The 24,178-nt window shown below is 40.8% G+C and overlaps 1 protein-coding gene across 1 annotated transcript in view; it reads right to left on the bottom strand.

Moving 5' to 3' along the window:
- Positions 1-24,178, bottom strand: part of TMEM132B (transmembrane protein 132B) — a 188,881-nt gene that overhangs the window by 7,383 nt on the left and 157,320 nt on the right. The window contains exon 5 of the mRNA XM_010582254.1: positions 5,855-6,060. Within this exon, the coding sequence (XP_010580556.1) occupies positions 5,855-6,060 (206 nt within the window). The remainder of the gene's footprint in view (positions 1-5,854; positions 6,061-24,178) is intronic.

Below are 24,178 nucleotides of genomic sequence, written 5' to 3'. Positions count from 1 at the left end.
TGCTACTGTTATTCATATCTATTTCTGTGCTTATTTCTACTTTCACCGTTTAAAACTTTAGACTACTGGACTGTTCAAAAGGAAATATATTCAAAACAACTTTGAGGGAAAGAATTCTTCAGCCCCAGTCCCATACAGCTCATAAATGTGAGTCGTGGGAAGAATGGCCAGAGATAAGGAGCGTTGCATAAGGGCACAGAGGGAGCACTCCTGCCCTTATTACCAGGCTTGAGACCGTATGGGCAGCCAGTACTACCAACTACAAAAAGATGATTCAAGTCCAACTCTTTCCTTATGGTATCTCTAACAAACAAAGGTAAGGGCTCCATTTCATTACAGAAACATTTATAGGTGTTTGTATACTTCTCCTTAGAAATACATGGTTTCTATTGCATGCAAATGTGGAACACCAGAAAAGCATCCCTAAACCATGGAATGGGCAAGGCGTTTTCTTATGTCAGCGCCAAGTAAAAAGAGAGGTGTTTGAATTTTCAATACAAGCTTTGCAAGTCTGCTTTACAGGTACCAACTCAAGTTCTTTCTTTTTTTAAACAAATGATAACCATTTCCACTTCAAAGCCACAAATCCATGATTCAGTTAGTAAGAGCATTTCAGTATTTTGTCTCCATGGGTGCAACAAAATGTTTGAGATCCACTGAACTGCATAGTTCCCTTTAGAGCCTTAAACTTGTTGTTACAGTGTTTTCAGTAGGCTTAAAATCCTTTATTAAGCAGTGAGCTCATTTTCTTTTTAAGACATGTCCTCATGAATATAAGCTATTGCTGCATATTGTGGTTTTTTTCCCCTTGGTCATCTCCACGGTTAGCCCTGGATATCTCTCAGAATCCTTCTTACCCTGTTTCTTGCTGCTTGGCAAACTTGCTTGGAAGATTTTTTGCTTTTCTGGAGTGAACCAAGGTTGCCAGAACTACATTTAATTTACATTTCACACAGAGAAAGCCTTTGCCAGAGAGCTGAGTTAAAACAGCAGCCCTGTTACAAGGGTGCCTGCTAGCACTGATCTAATCAGTGATGTCAACTTTATATTATAGACACTGTCTGTGAGCAGTTTAAATATGTCTCTCTTAATTTGCACCACTTTCAAACCAGGCATCATGTTCTTGAGCCAGATGCTAATTTCCTGTTAAAAAAACCCTAAAGAAATCAGTTTTGCTGGTTTTGAATTTGAAATACTCATTAAAAAGAGTCATGTATTTAAAATACATTTGCAACACCCCAATTGAAAAAAAAGATCTATTTTGGATACAAAATACAAGCCACTAGAAGTTGATTTAGTGGAAGCTACAGAACTAAGTTGCACGTAGCTCCACTCACAGTTCAAGAAGAAATGCAATTCTTACAGATCTTGAAAATACAGTCTACCTATTAACAAAAATCTCTATGGCCTTATCTCCATAGGACATTAAAGTCAAATAACTAAAGGAGTGAATTTACAGTGTGTCCAAGCTTTATGCAGATGATGTTATTTACAAATGGAATGGTTTGAATCCAGTTTCAGTTAATTCACCTTAAACTATGGCTTTATTTCTGAGTGGCGGCACTCACACAGAGGTTTAACTAAAGCTGTTTACTTTTTTCCTGCATTTAACTTATGCTAACTTTCCTGCTTTTGCCTCTAGTACTGGACAGGACCAAAGCAGAGCTACCACCTAATTAACCATTAGTTCACCAGACTGCCATTCATAAGGACCACGTCTGGCTTAACTCTGTTTTGTAGGTTTTGAAGGTTTATGCTACTCAGAGGTTTGCAGTCACCATGACTTGGTAATGGCTTTATCAGCTTTTTTTCAGTAAGGCCAGATGCTGGTAAAAGTCCGGTAAAGTATGTGCCTGATACTGAAGCACATGCTGGAGTCATACTGCGTGATGTCTGCCTCCTTGCGAGCCTCATGAAAACACTGTGCTATCCCAGTTGCAAATATTTAGTTAAATTAAATTTCCAGGTTGTTCTGTGAGACTTTAGCCATGCAATTCCTATTAATGCAAGCTGAAGCCACTCATCCTATGTAAATGTATGTGCATAGAGCTAGTGCAGGAACTTCAAGGTGGTGGCAATTATTTTGCAGATACATGAGGAATCAAAATAAATGTTCTTGTTAGACTAGCAGAGTCTGCCTGGACCTCTTCTACACTCTAATATTTGACTTTAATTTAAATATACACCTTTTGTTTGCTGAGATTGTGGATTTTTTTGCAGCCCATTGCAGCAGTAGAGTTTCTGTTAGCCCATGCTAGTTCAAGAACCGCGTACCATGCATTAGTCATGAGTTGATCCATGGAGCTGACTTTCATCTGGAAAGGGAGGCTCTTCCTATCTGCAGTAGCACACACCACAGATCAAGTTCTCCTCTGGATTCTCCTTTGGATAATATTAAAGGTTTGCCATATATTTGCAGACTGACCTGGTAAATTGTATTACTGCTCTTACATAGGGGAGTCTATTTTTTTTTCTAGTTTCTGGCATAAAAGCAGCCTGGTTTTTCTTTCTGGTCTTCTAGCAAGTTCCTGCTCTCACAGCAGTTCAGATCAGGTGAAAACCAACACAGTTCTAACTGAGCTAGGCAAGTGGCATTTGTAAAATTTTTGTAAAGACCCTGTCTTTTTCATTGCTTTGTGCAAATTATTCAAGAAGTTAGGTAAGCAAACATGTCTGTAATCACATGTATTTTACAATTATAAACATGACAGGGTTTACAGGGAGAAGCAATAAATTTTATTAGGTCAACAAACATCATGGGAAAGAACAGATGTGATTTGGGGCATATAAACATTTTTTCAGGTCTGAAATAGAAGCAGCTATATTCAGATGAAGAACAGCCATGCTGAGGCAGTACTTCCACAAGCATTTCTTTTGTCGACAGCACCAATAAAAACATTTAAAAGATTATTGTAAACCACGTTATATTTTGCCATCTGGCTCAGCCCCTCAGACAACTGAACCAGCATGGCCATGCTGAGCGTGTGGGAACGAGGCAGTGGGGGAGCCAGAGGAAATGAAGGAATGTTTGGAGGTTGCTGAAGCATCTCTGCACAATCCCTGTAAGAAATGCTCAAAAATTTTACCTTCTGTGTATTGATGAATTACTTTATAGCAATGTTTAGTTCTTGCCAAGAAGACAAGGGAGCGGTGTGAAGATACCAACCCTAAGTGGACAGGAGGGGAGTAGAAGATTGTTTTGTCTGTGGTGAGGTGAAGAATGAAGAAGACACATTACAGTGCTCCCATGACTAAACCTGAGGACAGTGATATAGTTTCAGTTGATCTGTGGGCCATGTGCGACTGAACCTAAATTTAAGACTGCCTAAGCCTGTTGGCAGGGACTGTCAAAATAATCCATGAGTTAGACGCCCTCTTCTTTTCAAATTAGTTTCCTTTAAGGACAGATATCAAAAATCTCATGCAAATTGCAAATACTGGCTCTTACATGAAAATGAAATTGAAGCAATACAATGCTATGGCTACCACACCTGCTGGGAAATGCTTGGACTTTGGTTTTTTTATAAAAGATTAAAGCACTCTCCTCTCTCTCTTTCAAACCTATTCTCAGGTATCACACAAGACAACCTTCTCACTGTACAGCACTAACACTGTATTATACATCCTGGGCAGGCACTGTGAAGAATTACAGGCTGAAGCATTGTTCAGAATAAGCCAATGTGGCCTTCTGGCTGTATCACTGAATGAGGATTCAGGAAACCATCCTGCAGCTTCTGACTGTAGTCCGAATGGCTTGTGTGCTTCAGGTCACCGTGTAAAAACTCATCATAAAAACTCCCCCATGTTTAGGATATTGGGAAACATGTAGCTATGAAGGAGATGGAGGCATAAGGAGGTTAAAAATTAAAGAGAAAAATTAAAAAAAAAACCAAAAAAACAAAAGGAAAAGCCACTAAATCTCAGGTAAACCCCATCCAAATCTAAAAATAAAGGAAATGTAAAAACCTTAAGTACAAAGGAAACGTCAGAGTGAGCACAACTAATGCTAGTCCTAGACTGCCTATTGATTTAGAATACCCCCACAAAGTTAAAAAAAAAAATCCACATGAATGTTCCATAAAACAAGAGATAATTTATTTCTAGTTGAAACCTTTCCCGTTCACACAGGCATGGGCTGCTGACACACAATGTCATAAACTACCAGCTGCAATTCTGGGGAATAATACAGTGTCCATACTTTGTCTTCCACCCTTCACGGGAAATGCTTGCTGAAGATGTGCCAGCAGTTCAGATGCAATCTGAGCAGCAGCAAACTCACACCGCTTGCCAGCTTGCAAACAGAGCAGACTCTCAGACCATTATCTTTATTTCAGCTGGCCAAATAAATCAGAACTAGACACCAGGGGGTAAATTTCCAGCACTGTGTGTAATGGGTTTAAAGTCAGAATGTCCACGACCGTTAACCACAGTTGAATGTCTAACTCACTGAGCTTGCTGCTGAAAGTTTACTCCTATAATAAACATCAACAGCCTAATCTTGCAGCCATTTACTCAGCAAAATCCCCACTGGTTTTAGTAGGAGCTGTGCCTAAGGGAGTGTTACAGCACTAGGCACATTACAGGCAGAAGAAGGTAAGTTAAGTAAGTGAAACTTTAAGCAGCTGGCATATGTTCATTCCTCACCTAGCAAATCTCTTCCTGCCACAAATGGCAACTTTGCCTTCATCACTGAAGCAAACACACAGATTTCTCTTGTGCCAGATCCTCACCTCCTCTTCTGTCATAGCCAGAAAAATTGTCCACACAGCCAAGAGGTAAGTCAGTCCCCTTCTTTGGAGCTCATTATCTGAGTCTCCTGTAAATTGTGTCCTGTTACTCTTGGGTTTATGCCCTCATAAAGCGTTAGATAATTCTACTCCACTGCTGTCTGTTTGGGCTCTTTAAGGCTCTTCAATAGCTGAGATGTTCTCCTGGGCAAATCGAGTGCTTTAGCTAGAACTGCCACAGTGTTTAGCGCTACAGTTACTGCTGCCAGAAATCCTTTTTCACTGTGTTATAAATCTGAGCTGGTGTCATGCCTTGTTCTCCAGTACTATTTTTCAACTTAGCCTGAAATCCACCAATATAGCAGTGTTCCTGGAAGTTCTTAATCTTGCAAATTGTCCAAATGATGGTTATTCTAGAATGGGTATTTTCAGTAGGGAATGATGGGAAATCCCTGCCCCCCTCCCCCTCCTTTTTTCCCTATCCACATTTATCCTGGTAGAATCTGTTCATCAGAATATAGTCTTCAACAGGAGCATAAGTGGTGTTTTGCCTAATTCAAATTTGCTAAGTAATGCTTCAGCCGGTCTGCTGTACAGTGCATCTGTACACAGACTGAATAATCATCCAAAGTCATAGAATCATAGAATGGTTTGGGTTGGAAGGGACCTTTAAAGATATCCAGTCCAACCCCCTGCCAGTGCCCAGTGACCTGACTCCCTCCCTGGCCCTATTTTATTTAGCACTGTAGCCAGAAACTTAAGCACTGGATCTTGATCTCTCTCCTCTCCCCTCCCCTCCCCGCCCTCTCACACACACACAGAAAGTGTTACATACAAGATGGGAGAGGTCCAGGTCTTTTTGCACATCAGAGTGTATGATACGACTTCCTGAGATAGGTAGTGGGGAATTGATTAACGCTCCAGGCAAAGCCACTGACTTTTAAACTTTTAAATATATATACAAAATATAGCCTGCTGATACCATTGTTGGATGTTTTAATGAAGCCTAGGACAGACTCTATTAAACAGGAGAGTTTAGATTCTGAGAAATACTCTAAAAATTTGTTGTGTTCTAAAATCAGAGGCCCTGGGCATGTATCTGGACTGTGCCAATGCTGTAAGCATACCTTTTATTGGCTGTGACGGGTATCCTCCAGCCTTTGATCTGGCTAAGCTCTGTATCAGAGATCTCTATCTGCAGTGGGAGCCTTGGAACCCAGACCGTCACTTCTAATTGGGTGGTAAAATGCTGATAAGTGAAGTTAACAATAGTATCCACTTTGCTTTTCATTTCCTTGCCATTAACGAAGATGGAGTCACATCTGTCAGAAACCTTAAAAAAAAAAAAAAAAAAAGAAAAAGAAAAAGGAAGATTAATTAGGAAATGAATAAAAGTTCCTGAGGAAGCACGAGGAATGATACATCAGTCCAAAGACAACACTGATAATGTGAGTCATGCATATTGCATTTTCAGTTTTCTAATTAGTAGCAAACAGTGATAAATGGACCCCAGGGAAACAGTTCTGCTTTCCTCAATGGATACTACTCAAACTACAAAAATAATTTAATGATGTTATATAACCTATGTGAATCTTTTATACTAGGCAAATTAAACTCTTCATGAATCAAACTCCATGTGCATCAAAGTTTATGTTTACAACTTGCTTAAAGAACCTGGAAAAAATGGGGCCATATGTTACTAAGAAAAAGACTGACTCAGAACCATAAAACAGAATCCTTTCCTTTTTCCTTGAGCACTGTACTGCTGAAAGACAAAGATCCCCTTATGGCTCATGAGCAGAAGTGCAGCAGAAGCATTAATTTTTAGAACTTCTCAGTAATTGTTTTGGCAAAATGTCTTCATAGTTGCTTTGTGTCCTTATATGAAATTACTGCCAAAACTAGCACGTGGGCTCTATAGTATAACTCATCTACCCTCTTGGTCTCAGGAATCTTTTGGCACAAAATCAAGGTCCTGAGGACAGATCCTATTATATAAAGAAGATGATGTAGCAACGCATTTGACCTGCATCCTGGAAAAACGGAACTCCTTCTTCATGAGGTACGTTGTTTTAATATATTTATGAATGCATGTGTGTATACTTTTAGATTATATATATATACACACACATTTAGATTAATGTATAACATTTTTGTATATATCTATATGCACGTATATATGTGTATGTATGTACATGCATATGTACATGTATTTGTATCTATATACAGGTTTGCATTCTGCTCTGAAGCGAGAGAGGGGTGATGGTCTCCAGCAGAGTCCGTGTACTGTGGTTTTAATCTTTTAAAACCATGGCTTATGCGATGTAGTTGTGTTACTGAAATGGACTTTGTTCTCTTGTCAGGACTGTTCTGTGTCATGTTGTATAATGTATTGGGACTCAGATCTGAAGGGATTCTGGCTAAGCCAGTGATTAAATTCTGGTTTACTGGAGTTACTGAGATAACTCATGTAGACTTCAGTGGGGAATATGCTGAAATACAGGCTGATTTTGCTCTGCAAATGTACCTCAAATCTTTTCTGATCTTAACAGTAATTAGGGGTTACTGAGCCAAGAAAAACTAGAGAAAATGTGTAGCAGCCGTTTTTTCCCTCAAAGGCAGTCCTCACATATGACTTTGAAATTAAGTTTGTCTTGCTTTAAATCTCAGAATAATCTCAGTTTTTCTCTTGAGCTGTAATGTGGTATATTGCTGTTAGATGGACAATACCTGACTTCTACTATCACTATGGAGCACATTTAAATAACAAAATTTTGCCTAAATGGGTCTCATAATGCTTTTAAGATTTATAGGCAACTTGCCTAAGAATCAGCTACTTCAGAAGCAAAAGAATAAAAGCAACCTTTATGCAGGTTATTCAATGACAAGCTTTTTTTCCAGAATTATTGTGATGTCATTGAAAATTATGGCAACTCTCAAGCCAAGCATGGAGGGAGAAGCATTTGGGAAACATTGTGCCTGCTGAGCTGTTGGTATATATCCACTGAACATCGACCATATCAAATGACTGTTTCACACTTGGTGAGACCACGCAGCCAAACTTTTCAAATTGTCCTTTTTATAACATCACTGTACCACTAACGTCATTCTCCTATACTGCTTATTATTAGGTAATAGCTTTGCTAAAAATATTTTCAAGCGCCTTGAAATTCTTGTTAGAAAAGCTCACTAATGTTTTTCTCTCCATATGCAATACCCATATATAAAGTAAAAGAGCTGCACTTCCACGTTTGCCATTTTCAAGTCAGCTTCTCAGATCCTAATCAATGCACTGAAACTACAATCAATTGCTTTTTTACAAAAGGACTAAGCCAGGTTGCAAGGGATAGGACAAAGGAAACTAAGTCACTCTTCTGGAGAGAATACTCCTTCCACATAAATGCTTAATGAGTACAAGAATTTAAAAAAAAAAAAAAATCACCTATCTGATAAAGAGCTTAAAATGGACTCCAGGCTCAGGAGTACCACAAGTGAGATGGAACATACTCAGAATCTTTGTTTCCCCTTCATAATGTGTCACAAGTGTCTCTGGAAAGTTTAAGCATATTAAGCAAGCCCATTAATTGAATGAGTAGTTGAGATTCTAAATCATAAAGCCTACATCTAGGGAGTTTTGTGAGAATTAATACAAGACAGAAATAATTAAGAAAACTCAGAGAGGGAGGGATAAACATCAAGACCAGATCAGGGGAATAACTAGTATCTGACATGACAGCAGCTAATATTTTAGATTCTCTTCTTGCTGCTTAAAATGTTCTTGTCTTCTTGTCAGCAGGCAAGAAAGGTGCTAAATTAGGTAACCGAAAGATGGACTTTAATTGTAGCTGTAAAAATATCAGGCTAGGCTTACAAATTTCATAGATTATATGTCTAGACAGAGCCATTCAGTCATTTATATACTGACCAAGATGTAAATATACATCAGTATATATAATTATGCTATAGAAGTTCACCCAGTGGTCTTGTGTAGAGTTCAGAGCTCATGTTTCACTTAAGCTTATCTTCCAGAAAATAATCCAGCCTTGATAAGAAAACTTGAACAGACACGTTGTTACTTCAGTTCTCTGTCTGGAATTTGGGTTTACTCTATTAGGTACAAGCAAACCAAAGAATTTAAAGGAAAATTAAGTTTGTGCAAATAAGGGCGAAAACCACAGCTGTCAGCTGAATCCCATGATAAAGTATGTGAAACCATGACCACTGTTAACCATTCAGGCTAGACTGAAGTTCACCTGAGGAAGCCTCTCTTACACTCAAGTCCATTTAATTACTGCCAAGTTTCATTCACTACACCTTACAGCAGTTGTTACTTGAAAGTAGATTTGGTTCATCTGAAGGGAACGAGAACCTTGAGCATGTATAGAAAATGCCCAGCACTCCTATTTTACTTGGGATCTACTACAGACCCAGGACAAAGAATTAATTTCATGCAGGTCTCAGATGAGAGCTGTGATTTCATGCTAACAGCACTCTGACAGTCCTCCAAAGTGAAGAGGGAATGAGAAGCACACGTTGAGCTTTGGGGACTTGGTGCCAGCTGTATTCTCTGGCTGATGACCTACTGCAAATGTTCCCCTTCACTTTCTCCCCTTTCAAGTCTCCTCGATACTTTTCTGGTCACACTCTGACTGCCAGAAGTGGCTCGCGATGCTGCTGGAAGGGGAACTCTTACGACCTGCTGCTGCAGTTTGGGGAGTGCGTGCCTGTTTACATCAGAAGGCGTTCAGGTTCGCCATAGGGCAAGCTCTGACGCAGCAGGGCAACACAGGCAGAGTTACATTAGCAGGTGACTTAACACACAGCTTTCTTTTGAGCTGCTGGTTGCGAGTGAACAAAGACGGAAAATGCTGTTAAATCACTCCTGCAAACACTATACAGTGAGAAGACACAGCAAAAACTTAGAATGCCACCCTCTCATCTAAAATGCACAGAGCGAGCCTGTTTAAAACAGTCTGTCGCTATCCATTGTCAACTGCCTGACAAAATCAGAAAAGTGCTATTTGATACAGTTTGCAACCAGGAGGGCAGGACGGCCAGCAATGTGCTCTGGTATGCAGGTCAAGAGAAAGAGAGCTGCAATTAACCTCTCCAGGCTTTGAAGCAGGTGGTTGGCTCCAATCCCCACAAATAATTGTAAAAAGCACAATTTGCTCTGTACAGCCTGTCACAGCCTTCTCATTTTAGACTAATCCAGTACAAAAGTAGCTAGCAGTCCAAAAGAGTAATTGGGAAAGCATTTGATGTTCAGGGCAGCAAAGGTTTACACACCCTTTGGGTGAACAGGTAAAACAGAGGGAATGTGAACTGACAAGAAAACAAATAATGCCTGCTGCGCGGTTCATCTTTACATGCAGGTTTGATTCCAAAGCTCATACCTTACCCTCAGCTTGCAGATCATTTTGTAAAGAGACTGAATGAGATAGATGTAACAGAAAATAGTCGCAGTCCTTGTGGCTGTTAACCACTCAGGAGTGTTTCAGTTGTTTAACTTTGCTGCTGAATGCCTGCTTGGCACAAACATTTTTTCCCCAGCACTCTCTTGGGTAGGAGGAGAGAGCAAGATGGCTTCAGGAGAGGCCTACCACACGGGCATCTCCAGTTGGCAGCACTTCAGCACTTTCCCAGACCGTACCTCATCTCCAAGTTCATCTTTTTCGCCTTCAGACATACACTTCTCACTGATATTTATGTGAGTGGTGTGTGCACACACAGCTGTGTATGAACAGGTATAACGAATTTTAACAGAAAAACTACTACCCAAAGGAATTAATTCTGTTTAATTTGGTATGAAGCAGCAGTGACAAAGTAGATGTAAGAGTGGTACCAAGTACAATGCCAAACTGTCCTATGGCACTTTTCATCTGTGAATTTTTGACACACAAAAACCAAAAGGAGGGTAGTATTTTTACAACCCATTTGTAGAAGAGGAAACTGAGGCACACACAGTGTGTACCAGAATTGGGTCTAACACACAGTCTTTTCAGCTGAGAGCTATAGCCATTTTGTTATCCAGTCAGGTCCCCAAATGATTTAAATTTGAAGTTCAAATTCACCCTTGGAAAGAGGTCCTTTTTATACTTGCTTTCACGAGAGCTTTCACCAGTACTTTAGCAGAACTGGTCTTTACAAGAAGAGTTTTTGCCTGGAGTCAAGATCTACTGGCATCTAAAAATACTTAAGTTTAATAGGACAGATGTGCAGACCTCTTCAGTTTTGTAACCCTGGTCTTTCAACAGCAAAACCCAACCTTATTCCAAACCCTGCCTGAGACAACGCTATTTCTGATGTCCAGCATACAAGGCAGAGCCCAGAACACGGTCTGGCTGCAGCTACCTAAGTCCTCTGCAAACAGGCCCTCCCACCATTGGTGTCGGGAGCCAGAGCTCTTGTGGAAGAGGAGGTAGGAATGAGACATCAGCAAACTGTGGACATTTATAAAAGGTCAAAGGAACAGTGCACAGTACTGCTTTGCAGTGAGTGTGTAAGGGATGCAAAGTCTCATTATTGTGGCTGAGGCTATAAAGAGAACAATTGTAACAAGATTTTAAAGTAAGTGAATGGTGCCTACAGTAAATGGCTCATTCTCATAATAATCTTAAAACTGTAATTTTGTGGTATTTCCTGAATGCCGCCTTTTCCACCTTTTCTGCGGTGTTGCTCCTGGCATTGTCTTGTTAGCCCATTAGGAAGGACTTGCTGAGCTACTTCAAACCCTTACACTATGTGTTTTTCTTCTGCCTCTTGCATCTTTTTATATGGCCACCGCACGGCTGTATCAGGTTTTTTTTCTGTTTTGGATAATTTTCTACTTTATTTTTATTATTGCTACACGTTTGCTTTAGAAGCACAGTCTGAAATTACTTCCTCAGCCTGAGGAATCTGGCTTAGTGTTTGGGTAATAGTTGAAGACAAACAGAAGGATTATTCTTCTTCCTACCTTCTTCTTTCTCCCTCTTTCCAACAGCTAGTTACCTCTGTGCCTTCCCTGGCTCCTGTCCCCTTCTGCACTGTGCACTGCCTGAGGCCATTGCTGGAGTCTCTCCTAAACCAACAAAGGGATGGGAAGATATGCCTCAAGTCTTGAGACAAATAAACAAACAAAGGGTTTTCCCAAACCCTTTTCAGCTAAGAAATGCTGGTTTTATTTAAATTCAGAATTATGCCTGATAGTAGTCAGTCTAGAGAATGTCAGATTTCTTGTTTTGGCTGTAGTTGTATGTTATGTCATGAAATGTTAATTATTCTAGTGCACAATATTTGTCCATATGCATGTGTCAAGTGATAATATAAAAGTAGACATTTTCATTAGATTTTATTCCCCTTTTAAAATTAAAACTAATTGGCCATGGTTGAATTACATTTCTGCCCCAGAACAACATCCTGTCTCCTTTTGGGCTTGTGTGGCAGAGACAGTCAGTCCGGTGTCTCTCCTTGTGCTGTTAACTGCACGCAAACCTCTGCAAAGCACTTCTGGGCCAGTCTGGGAGACTCGCGTTTCTCCTGTACAGGTGGCAGCACTGCCGTGCAGGACTCCTGCAGTGAGAGGTCGTGTTGTCCACCAGGACCCAGCGAGGGGAGAAGCAACCCGTGAGGAGGAGACATTGCCTTTGCTTCTGACACCCATGCAGCAATGCAGTGCAATGTTCAAAGCAGTCCTTGCATTGTACGTACCAAAGCATTGTATGTGGCCTGCTAGGCTTAACAATGCATTTATTTCAGCCTTTTCCACAAGCAGGGATTTTTCTATGCAGTTAATTCTGGCAACAGTTCTGCTTCCCTCTGCCCCAGCTAATTATGTGTACTGGGGTCTGCAGATATTGTCTCCAAGCAATTTGAGGCAAATGGTAGATTAAGAATATACAAAGTAAAGGATGGCAAATGACGTGATGCTGAAATTGAAACTAATGAAAACAGAAGTTTTATTCCCTTTTAATTTTAGACATGTGCAGAATAGTCTTGGAAGTGTCATTTTTGAAACATGTTTTCACGTTAATTTGCTTTTATTGGCAAATCAGTTCTCCAAGTACTGTTCTCTGGAATAGCTGCTGTAGTTTCAGATGTAAGTGTTGGCTATAGGAATCCCTCGAGATATATTCTAAGGTTTGTTTCCTACTTAGAAACAATAGCAAGAGTTTAAGTGAAGTATTCCCCATCCCATGTGTTCGATATGTGTTTGCTTTTCATCTTATCCGTGAATAATAAATGTTACACAGAAACAGTATACAAACTGCATGATTCACTGCAGTCCAATAGCTATACTTACAAATATGAATACAGTACTCCCGCTTCTCTAGTTTCTCCTCCTACTATCAGCTTTACTGGAGAGAAGGTAAAAACTGAAATATGTCAAGATGAGCCTGAAGCATTTCCAATGCTCTTCATCTTAAGTAGTCTTAAGTTGCAACATCTACCGAGAAGAAAACCACATACTTCTACACTGAAACAAGAAGTATCCCTAATCTTGTTGTTTGGGGAAATTTGGATTGGGGCAGAAAAGTTTATTCAGGCCCCACAGCACTGTGGTATCCTGTAACAACAGGCCAGTCACATCATCTGTCAGCAAGAACGTATGCTGTGTTTGGCTTAGTTACTTTCAGATACACCTGCTCTTTTTTTAATTACCCCAAGTCTTGATCTTGCAACTGCTGAAGTCAAGGCAATTTAATTAAGAGGAGGATGATCAAGCATCAAAGGCCAGAGTTTCAGAGGTTAGCAGGCATTTAACCAGGTAGGTGGAGATTTCCAAAACCACATGAACAAATCCATTGGGAAATCCAGGCCATTTTGAAATTATCATTTTGTAATGGTCATTCTTCCCAGTTTTATTGTTCTAAAGGACTAAAGTGGGAGATTCAAAACTCATGTCTGGACTTCAAGTTTCTCTTGTTGGAGATAGAAGTGCAATCTGACAACCACTTCCTTTGAGGAGTTAGTGGGAGCACAACTGCTTCAGCACTCAGCCCAACCCAGACCCAGTTCAAGGCCCATAAGAACAATCCCCATGGCTACAATGAGCTGCACAGAGAACATTACAGATACAGATAATAACAATATCCATAACTGTGTTTGCCAGACTGGGCCTATTCTGAAGACTAATGGCAGTGGTACAAAATACAAGTTTATACTTGGATCTGAAATGTAATGACAAGGAGTTAGAAGCAAGATTGAAAGGAAAACCCTTTGTCCAGGAAAGCACAGATTTGGAAAACCAGATAATAAACTGAAGTGCTATGTGTTCAAGAGACCAGAAAAGCATGATGGTCTGAGTGATAGGCTTGTGGAGGGGATTATCAGTTACACAGATGCATAGAGCTCCACATGGACAACATGAGACCATTTTAAGAGCAGCTCAGCAGCAATAAGCACAATAGAATTAGTGATACCCTATTGTTTTATTGAAGAAGCCTCTGCTCATTTTCTCTGTAGATGTCACTATTTAACACTGCTGATGAAGAGAAGCAGGATATTGGGGGAGGAGGGAGATGAGACTAGGTATAGCTTGTAATGATGTGAATGGGTATTTGAAGTTTTAGAGTGTTTTTACCTTTTAACCCCCATTGAAATGCACTGAACTAGAGGGAAGGACAGCATTGAAGACATTAACATTTTGGTTTAACAATAGAGACAATTGCTGTGGCTTAGAAAAGGTGCAATGATCCATGAATGTACAATGAGAATTTAAAAACCTGCTGTACTGAATGAAGTGTGCACTATTCAAAAACTGTTGATCTATGCAAAATTATTAAACAACACATGAGATCTGCCAGGATTTCAGTCCCAGGTGCAGAGCAGCTGCTCTCATTCACTTTCCGGCATGCCATGCAGGGGCGTTCCTGCTGGAGATGATAAGTTTGGCGGATGCACAGGTTGAAAGGGGAGGACCAAAGAAGGTGGGTGTGCTTTCAGACTCCAGCCTGCTGCTTGGCCTGACTTAATTCAGGCTCAGTAATAACTGCTGTGCATCCACAGCGGTGGTGCAGCTGCTAGGAAGGGCAGATGCTCTGGCATTTCGTTCTTATTGATTATGTAGAGTGAATACTGAAAGTGATTGGGGGCCAGCTAATAGCAGTACACGGTGGCTGCCAAAATGTTCTCTGCTCCATGTACCAAGTTCCTTTACTAATCAGCTGAGCTTTTAATTGCACTTTTTCTACAAAAATCAAGCTGAGGAATTCTGTTGGAATTAAAAGTTACTGTTTCTGCTCTCCCACTGATTTACCATCACCATGTGCAGATTAAGAAAGAGAGATCATCTTCATTAGGTCAAATCAATGGCTGTATTAAGACGCTGGTGTCTTTGGAAGGTAAGAGAATGCCTTTGTTCACAGTACCTGGAATAGATAGCGGTTGGTCCATCAGGAATATCAGCTCCCCTGCACAAGAAGAAATGATGCTTGATACTAATAACTAAAAGATAGTGGTGGCTGTGTTGCTATTGGTCTTAGCCCAGACATTTCTACAGTCGGTTGGGAAACCAGATGGGACTCTACTTTGACGTGTGAAAGAAAAATGGGATGTAACTGGTAGGGGATACAGCATGCCTGTTTTTTAGGTTTGCTCTAAGCCTCATTGAAGTAAATGAGAGACTTTCTACTGATTTACTGGCCTCAGACCAGGAGTTTTAAAGGATGCGAGGACTTCACTGTCTATTGTAATGCAATGACAGCCAACTGTGGCACAAACTCAGAATAGGGAGCTTTTTAGGTAGTGTTTTTTCAGAGGCTTAAGTTCTGTAGTATATCATCCTTCAAGTTGTTTGGACAAACTGCAATTATCTCTTTATTGATAGAGCAGCAGTTCCGCTGCCAGGATGCAGAAGAGCAGGTGCACATGAAACTTGTCTCATGTGGTTCAAGCTCATTTAAATCTCAGCACAGTTTGTGTTTGGGGGAAACTTCAGGAACGCTTTTTTTTTTTTCATTCAACCACTACTTTTGTTGGTAATGAGAACACATGGACCAGAGCTCGGAGCAGGATCTCCTGCTTCCTTGTCCATTTGCAACTGAAATTGTGCCAATCCCATTCTTGCTCCATGAATTTGTTTCTCTTAAGCAATCTAGTATGCAAGTCAGCATGGCTTCTACTTGCCTTGTCATCATGATGCAGTACCTCTCCTAGGCTAACATCCTTCCCAGACAGGCATGCTTATCTCTAGACAGACATCTTCACTCTTTGCACTGAGATAAAGGATCTCTCACCAGCACAAATTCTAAGCACGTGCTTGTCTGAGGTGGCTTTTGCTTAAGTGTTTGATCCGCAAACTTCTGCAGATTAGGCATTACCAACACTTGAAACATCCACGTGCTTCATATTCATCAGTTGGTATCCCAGAAGGGATTAAGAGTTGTTTATCTGGTGAAGCCCCAGCATATGGTGCCAGCTCTTTCTTGCACCAATTCTAACTGCAAACACTGAACCTGTTATGTAAAAACTGTTAATTAGGTGAAACTAACATATGTTTGAGCTATAAGCTAATGTGGGCTTTTTTTCCCTTCTCTCTTTTTTACCCCCACTTGAACTACTCACACAAATGGGGTTATAGGCTGACAGAATAATTTACACATCATTGAGAAAAGTAAGAGGGGAGAATATTCAGGCAGATGTAACATACTTCAGTTCCACTGAAGTTCTTTGTAAAATAATGGGCTTTAATGGTAATCTTCTGTGTACTAAGTAAACTCAGTGTTCGTGATTCACGGCTCTAATCCCTGTGACTGAAATTTAAGATCTAAGGCTCCATGAAATTAAAAGCAAAAGAAACAATTACATGCGTATTCATTCAATTTCATGTATTGCGTATCTTTCAATTTTTCCAATGAAATTTTAACAGGGGAAATAAGAGATTTCTAAAGAATATGTACTTGAAAAAAAACAGCAGGTCAGTTGTAACTGCTGAAGCTAACCAGCTCTTCTGTGCCTGCTGGTTTCTTGATGTTCCTGGAGAATGCAAGTCACCTCCAGATTTCCTCACCTCCCACAAATATTTCATAGATCCTACAACACAGTATGCAAAAAGCTCAAGGACACTAAGTGTATACAGCCCTCATGTAGGACACTGGCCACTCAGCCCTTCCCAGCTGCACAGAAACACTGTGGAGTAAATGGGAGGCTGCCCACAACAGCACTGCACGTAAAGTCCTTGTGCTGCTCCTGGACTACTCTGTAGGGGAAAGGAGCCCTAAATGCTGCTTCTCCCACTGAAGGACAACTGCACCCCTTCCCTATGAATGCAATTTGAATATATGGCAATTACAACAGCACTGTAAAGACACAAGCCCAGAAGATGACTAGACAGCCAAGTAATAAAGCTTGTGAGCTTAACATAGAATTAAGAATAACGTGGTAAGTCATGAATGTTAGCCACACTGATCTACCCTTTAATCTTGTCCCAGTAATGAAAGGATACACCATCCTTATCCCAAAGGATCGATAGAAACCCAGAAAAAAAATCCAAAAAGAGCTTTTAAATACACAGAGTACACTTTTTTGGGAAGAAAACTCTGGTCCTATGCCTAGATAGTAGTGCATTGACATTCATAAGTCTTCCCAGCTAGTTTTTAGTCTCTGCGCAACAAATAATTCATTAATTAGTAAAAAAGGAAAAAGGGACATTCGGACAGCAAACGCAGCCAACAAAAGCAGCCCTCAAACTGCATTCATTCAGCCAAGTGCTTCAATAAAATTATTTGGAGAGCGTGTCAAGAGCCTTTACCTAAAAAAATTACCTTCCTTCTCTGGTCTTTTACAAGACTAGACTATACTAGACTGATTTATTCATCTAATATATGATGATGCAGAAGATCAACATTAGGAGAGAGTTCCCTATGCAATAAATGGAAGAAGCCAAGCAACATGGATGGATATAATTCAAAGAATCAAATTTAGATATATACAAAGATGGTGCAAGTTCCTCGCATATACAAGACAGTCAAACAATTTCTAGACATGACTAGATCACACATTCTGTTGCACTGCATGCACTACAGTCCTGTTAATGCTTGTAATTTTAGCACAACACTCAAAATATTTGGTGCTTTCTATGAAAATTCCTATTCCTAGAGTCATATTAGTCTGCGAAAAACTTCTTAACTTAATTTTTCAAATGAAAAAAAACCATCTAGCTGTAGTGGGTAGTATGAACAGTTTCAAAATGTGGACTCCCTAAAGGCTGAAAATACAGATGGGCTCCAAAAGGGCCCCAAAAGTATTTTGAACCTGATTTTTAGCCAGTGATGATGTCACTTTTCTGGAGGGAGGGTCTGTGTATACCTGTGAGGCCAGTATTGTAACTACAACATTCCTATATATCATGCATAGCAAAAAGCACTTTTTCAGTGACGGCAGTATTGTAACAATACAGGGGGCTTTGTGTAACAGCACAGGGAAGATGAGAGAAAAAAATGTTCATTGGCTACAGAGGAGCAGATGGTGAAGGTAAAAAGGGCAGTTCTGCTCTTTCCCGTCATCTCTGTTCCTGTCCCAGGTGTCCCAGCTCCAATGCGAGCGCTGGCTCTGGGAGCTTCTCACTGGACTGTGCTGTGTCAGTTCCTTGGTGACTGCTTGTGCTGAGCTGTGCTGCTGCGGACGGTTACTTGCAGGGAATACTATTGGACAGTCACTCAGGGAAACAGGGAGGTCCTTTAGGATGAATGCACTGGAAAGAAAAAAGTCTCAGTGTATCAAAAATACAGCCAGATTTTCATTCAACTGTACAGTCTCGGGGCTCTTGAAATTGTCAGGAAGTGACTGAATGACACAGCAGATCTTTTCCAAGAAAATATTTCGTCTCTCTTTAATGTCAGAATGACACAGTCATGAGACTTAGCTTAACTCCTTAATGCAAAGTGCTGGATTTGCTTCTGTATATAAACAGATCTGAGATTGCGCTGAAGATGGCATGTTTCAGTTGTGACACAGCCTCGACTTAGAAGCTTAAATTCTGCATATAAATGCAAAGGAATTACAATACCATACATATATAAGCTGCACCTCAGTCAGATGGAATCCCTTGAAAATAGGCCCCTATATAACCCACTGTGTCTGACGGCTGTACACCTACAAATACTCCTACTCCTAGCTAAAGTTTCTTGCCAGACCAGGAGAGGAGAAATCCAAGGTAAAAACAAGGGAAGCTTAAGGATGGAGGGAACAGCCTGTGTGGGATCAGAGGCAACGGAGCCAGAGGGTGCCTTGGGGCAAAGCTCCCATTGTGTTACCCACACAGGGACAGCACTTGCACTGCTTCTGAGTCACAGGGGGGTTTACAGATAGCTCATGAGTTACAAGAATGAAAATCTGATCCCATCACAGCAGCCGCCGCCTTTGTGTTCTCCACCTGAAGCAGGAGAGGAGGGAATTGTCCCTCCAGTGCAGGAAGAAGCATGGAGTGGAACAGAACAAATCCTGCAGGAGTAGCCCTGTTTGGGGAGAACACTCAGGGTGAAGTCTGCTCTGTTGCTGTCTGTTATTTGGCTTTTATTGTGTTGATAAATCCTAACTCCAACAAGGGGGAAAGCAGCACATCTTGGCTAGAGTGTCTATGCAGAGCAAGAAAATGCCTGGTGCAATTGTAATACAAATGTTTGGCTACTGCATTGGTAGTAATGAATATGTTGTAATGAAGATGGAAATGTTTTTTCATTGACGTGCACCAATGGTGTTAAGTGGTCTCTATCTAAAGGGTCTGCAGGACTAAGGGGCTGCTGACATCTCCTGCTAACTCCTCCCACCTTTCTTCTTCTTTCATTAGCATGCCGGAGCTTTCGACCTTTAAGTGTCTTCAACTGTGGGCAAAGGACAGTGTTAAGGAAATGGCATTGCCACGGATGACATCTTTCCCTACACATTACTACCGAAACATGCAATTCAGCCCCATGTGACACATACCTGCCACAAGTCATTGAACGGTGTTTCTATTTCTCTAGAGGTTCTCTGCTAGTCATCTCAATGTATTTTACAAAGAGAATTAACTGTCATAAGCCTTCTTTTTACCAGGAAGGGAACACAGCTTGTTAAAACCCTCAAACAGAAGAGGAGCCCTGAGGACACATGATGTGTGGCTCAGAAGTAGCTTTTGGGCCAGTGGCCCTGTACTGAGCAGCCCAGGGTTGCCAGGTCCAAAGCTCCCAACATCACAGCAAAAAGACTGCTCGGGGCTGCAGACATAAGGACTACTACGGTCTGCAAAACACATAACAGACCACAGAGTTTTCTCTTTTGAGGAGAATTTTTTAAAACCTGCTAATCACAGCGAGAACAAATGTCAAAATGCCTACATTTTGGATGACACAAAACTTACTTACCTTTTTCCACAGACCTCTTCAGAAACCATGACCTATCAAAATCAATAGTTTGCTACTGACTTTAACTTAAAGGCAGAGATTGAGTTATCAGAAAAAATCAGTGTAATGCTACCTGACTCCTCCATTGCTGTCTTCACTGCATCATCTTTGCTCCAAAGCCCATATGACCTGGGTGGACTGAGCTTCTCTCTCACCAAGTAAGACCCTGTTAAAATCCAGCTACAAATGAGTGTTCTTCCTATCTGTCAAGTCTTTCTCCCATCTACAGCCACAGTGCATGTACTTGTGTGAACTCTACCTAGATGCCAAGGTAGATCTATAAAGCTCTTCAGTTTCCCCACTGAATCTGGGCAAAAATAACCGTTCCAACTCATGCATGAAAGCTAAGTGACAAACCGCAGAGTGCTGCCATAAGTTTTCTGTTGTACTTTTGGATTTTTCTCTTTTGGTTTGTTTTTAACATCTTCCCTTAGGGCTGTGTAGATACAGAAAAACATGCCACAGTCAAAGAATGTAAGAAAAATGGGAACAGTACAAAAAGGTTTCTTTCTTTTCTTAAAGTTAGACCGATTCACTTCATTGCAAAACAAGTATATGTAAAAGCCACATACAACATAAAAATGTATCCCAAACCCTGAAATCAAAGAAAACATATGAATCCGTTTGGCTCTTTTACTGGCAGTTATGATTTCTCTTTCCTAAGCAGAAAGCCTAAAGGCACATTATGGACTTAACGGGAAGTTTATTCAATCAATCAGCAGTGTAAACAAAGGATGGGCAAACCAGGAAAAGTTGCTTGTCTTGATCATGTGCATTTCTTTATATTTCTTTAATGATAACACATTTGCCTAATCACCCAGACGTATTCCCTAAAAGCCTCTGGTATAGGCCTCAGGACATTGGGGTTCATTTGAAGACTTTGCCATTGATACAGCATAGACGGAGCCTGACAGCTTCATTAGACGATATCGCTGGTGGCTGTCTGCAGGATAAAGAGATGTTGCCACTCCCCATTCAGAGGGTCAAATGATGTTGGAGTTGCAAGCTGCTCGAACACTGGGGCAAACAGGCGCTTAGACAGTAAATTTGTTGGGTTTATTGCTGTTGTTACACACATAGAGCTACTGAATGCATGAAGATGTAGAAAATGTAAAAAAAAGACAATACTTCCACATTGTGTCTGAAAAGGAAATGATGTCCTTAAAAATAGTGCTTTGTTAAAAATCCCTAAAAAAAGGGATAGGAAAAGCCTATGCTAAAAGTCCCTAGAAGAAAAGATAGGGAAAGCAAAATGGAGATAAACTAGCTAGGTAATTCAAATACAAAGCAGGTTGACAGCACTGGCAAATGTACCTGATCGAGCTGTACATTAGTTAGCCTGGGTTTTGGTAAAAAATGTATTACAATTCTACATGTGTTACATGTATTGTAGACTCGGGTCCGTTAGCCCAAGATAAATTCTTTGCCGTGGCTGTGACCCAAACTAGGTACTTTAAAGTTAGCAGAGATTTTATATGAATTTTAGTCACATTGCCGGTCCCAAGCAGGCTTACTCAGAGGGATATGATTAGATGAACAACCAGAGAGGTGCAATCCAGATGTGAAGTATTCCATGCGCAAATACAAAAGCCACTTTCACATTAAATCCTAGGTTGTTATCTTACTTTCATCTTCTAGCTTGCTATAGCTACAAAAACCAAGTTAATCTGAAGCACAGGTTTCGTTTTTTAATTAATGTATAATTTTTCTTTTGTACTATTGTTCTCTGGAGACAATTCCTTCCCTATTCGTACAAATTAAACAGAGACAATTTAATCCAGTGCTATGACTGTCACATTTCTGCCCATGAGAACACAAGTCCTGTGCAACTAATACTGTACCCAGGCATCACTACCACAGGGTAGCAGGTGCTGTACTATGGTTTTATACTCTCTGTGAAAATCAGCACTGAAGGCTCACTAGATTTTGCCTTTATTTTCTTTAAGAAACTCATGTTCCCTTTCTTCTTCACTGATCTTGGAGTTTTCTTAATACTGGCTTCTAAGCTGACATCACATGGATTTTATTTTTTTTACAATGTTCATGCTGCAAGTGCACTTTGGACGCTGTGATAGGATAGCTGTCATCTCCTCCTCTGTGGCTTCATTTCCTATTTCATCCTGAAATCTTCAAATAGTTTCTTGCATTGATCTCCCACTTCTGTGGCAAAGGAGGGCTTAGTGAAGTTTTGTCTGGGATATTAACTACACCTGCTCCCAATAATCATACATTTTTTTCTGTCCATTCACCTTATCCTCTAATAGATTTCATATTCTTCCCTTTCAGCTGTTTCTTTCTGCTTTTTCTTTTCAGCTCTTCTTTCATTTTTGTCCCTTTAAACTCTCAGAGCTTATAGCTATGTGGCTTCCCCTATCTGTTTTATTCTCCACACATAAAGACTTTCAAAAGGGGCTTAAGAGAGTGGATCCCCACTTCCTCTTAGTTTATGTTGGTGATAAGTGCCTAAGATGACCCTTTTGAGGCATTTGAGAGCTGGACAGTCAGTGTCTCAAAGCCAAAAGTCTCGCTGCACTTGCACAGAAGCCTGTGATCCAGTGGGATATGCAGCCACAGGGGAGGTGTCACCCCTGTGCCTGAGGAAATTTCAACATCCAAGGAAGGATTATCAAAACCATCTTTCAAAGATGAGCTCTCGAGCTTCTAGAGTAACTGGAACCTCACCCCCAAAACTCCTGTCTTGCTCAGGAATGTCTTTTACCCCTGAGCAGCTGGGGGCAGAGTCACAATGTTCCTGTGACCTTTGCCCATGGTGCTTGGGCAGCCCAGCTTGCAACATCCCAGCTTGGGGCTCTGCTTGCAGACATGCTGGAGAGAAAACACGTTCCTGGACATGCACCTATCTTTGACAAAGCCAACAAAGTCTTTCCATCAAAATGACTTTGGCCAGCGTGGCAGGTACCAGGGAGTTCTGTACATCCAGTTTATTTTCTGTTTGCTAAAGGATGACATGAAAAAGGACAGAAGGGTTCTCACCACTGACATGGTCCTTAAATGTAAGTACTCCAAACTTTCAAGGAGGGGAGAGCTCATGAGTTTAAAGGAAATTATTTCCGCCTGCCAATAATCTCATCTTTATAGCATGACATCCCCCTGCAGCAGGCATCTCCGAAGTCAGTTTGTGGCTACCAAAGCTATTAGATTCTGTTTACTGAAATAACTCTATTTAAAGTCTCATGTTTTATGCAGGTCATAGATGTAGTCCTATTGATTTAACTTGAGAGAGCACCCTTTTTTGTGGTAGTAAGATGTTTGCTTTTCTACACTTTGCTGCCTTCCATGTTGCCTAACATGACAGTCTCTGCAGCGGGCATAGGTCACCAGTTTTCAGTGAACTCATGTTCAACGCAGGGCATTTGCGCTTACTGATTCAGCATTAAGGGCCATTCTTGTGCAGATTTATTCTGCCTTGCCAGTTTATAGGCCACTTCATTTCTAGCTATGCGCTCAGGTTCAAGGGGATTATTCAGCAAAGATTTTATTCAAACTACAGTAACCAAAACATACTTCTGGTTTCCCGCACTACTCAAGAGACTGCTATCTAGAAAACACACTTGCACTTTGAGGGTTGCATCTCACACACTTTACAGTACCTGAAAGGCACCGCGAGTCTTCAGAAGCCATGGAAAAGGTTTGGTACAAAGGCTCCATTTCTCATGAGGTAAAAAGGCCAACTCCGTTGACAACAGTTAGATAGCACTAGTGGGTATCTCCTCTGCCTTGGAAAGCAGCACACGCACAGTGACTGTAGCTACAGCAAAGGAGTTAGGGAAGGTTGCACCAACATGCTGCACTGAGTTAGGGAGTTGGGAAGGGATGAGCTGCTCCCGTCGGTTTCCTGCTTTTCAGGATACCTTATATTTCTTTTCCTTAGTTCTTTTCTTGTCTTTCAGTCTCATCCTAGCCTTCTTTATTTAGAATCATCTTCATTTTCAGGTACCTTAGGCTTTTCCCTGAGCTTGCTGCAGCTTTTTCTGAACTCCCAGTGACAGACAGAAAAACAATTATTTGAAAGACAGGCAGCAGCAGCAACCTTCAAAATCTCTTCAGTCTCACTAAATAGGATCCCTT

Source organism: Haliaeetus leucocephalus, unplaced genomic scaffold (genome assembly GCF_000737465.1).
Source record: "Haliaeetus leucocephalus isolate CR32 unplaced genomic scaffold, Haliaeetus_leucocephalus-4.0 Scaffold840, whole genome shotgun sequence".
In the NCBI taxonomy this organism is placed as follows: Eukaryota; Metazoa; Chordata; class Aves; order Accipitriformes; family Accipitridae; genus Haliaeetus; species Haliaeetus leucocephalus.
The sequence above is the reverse complement of the archived record's forward strand: the minus strand, read 5'-3'. Positions and strand labels throughout refer to the sequence as shown.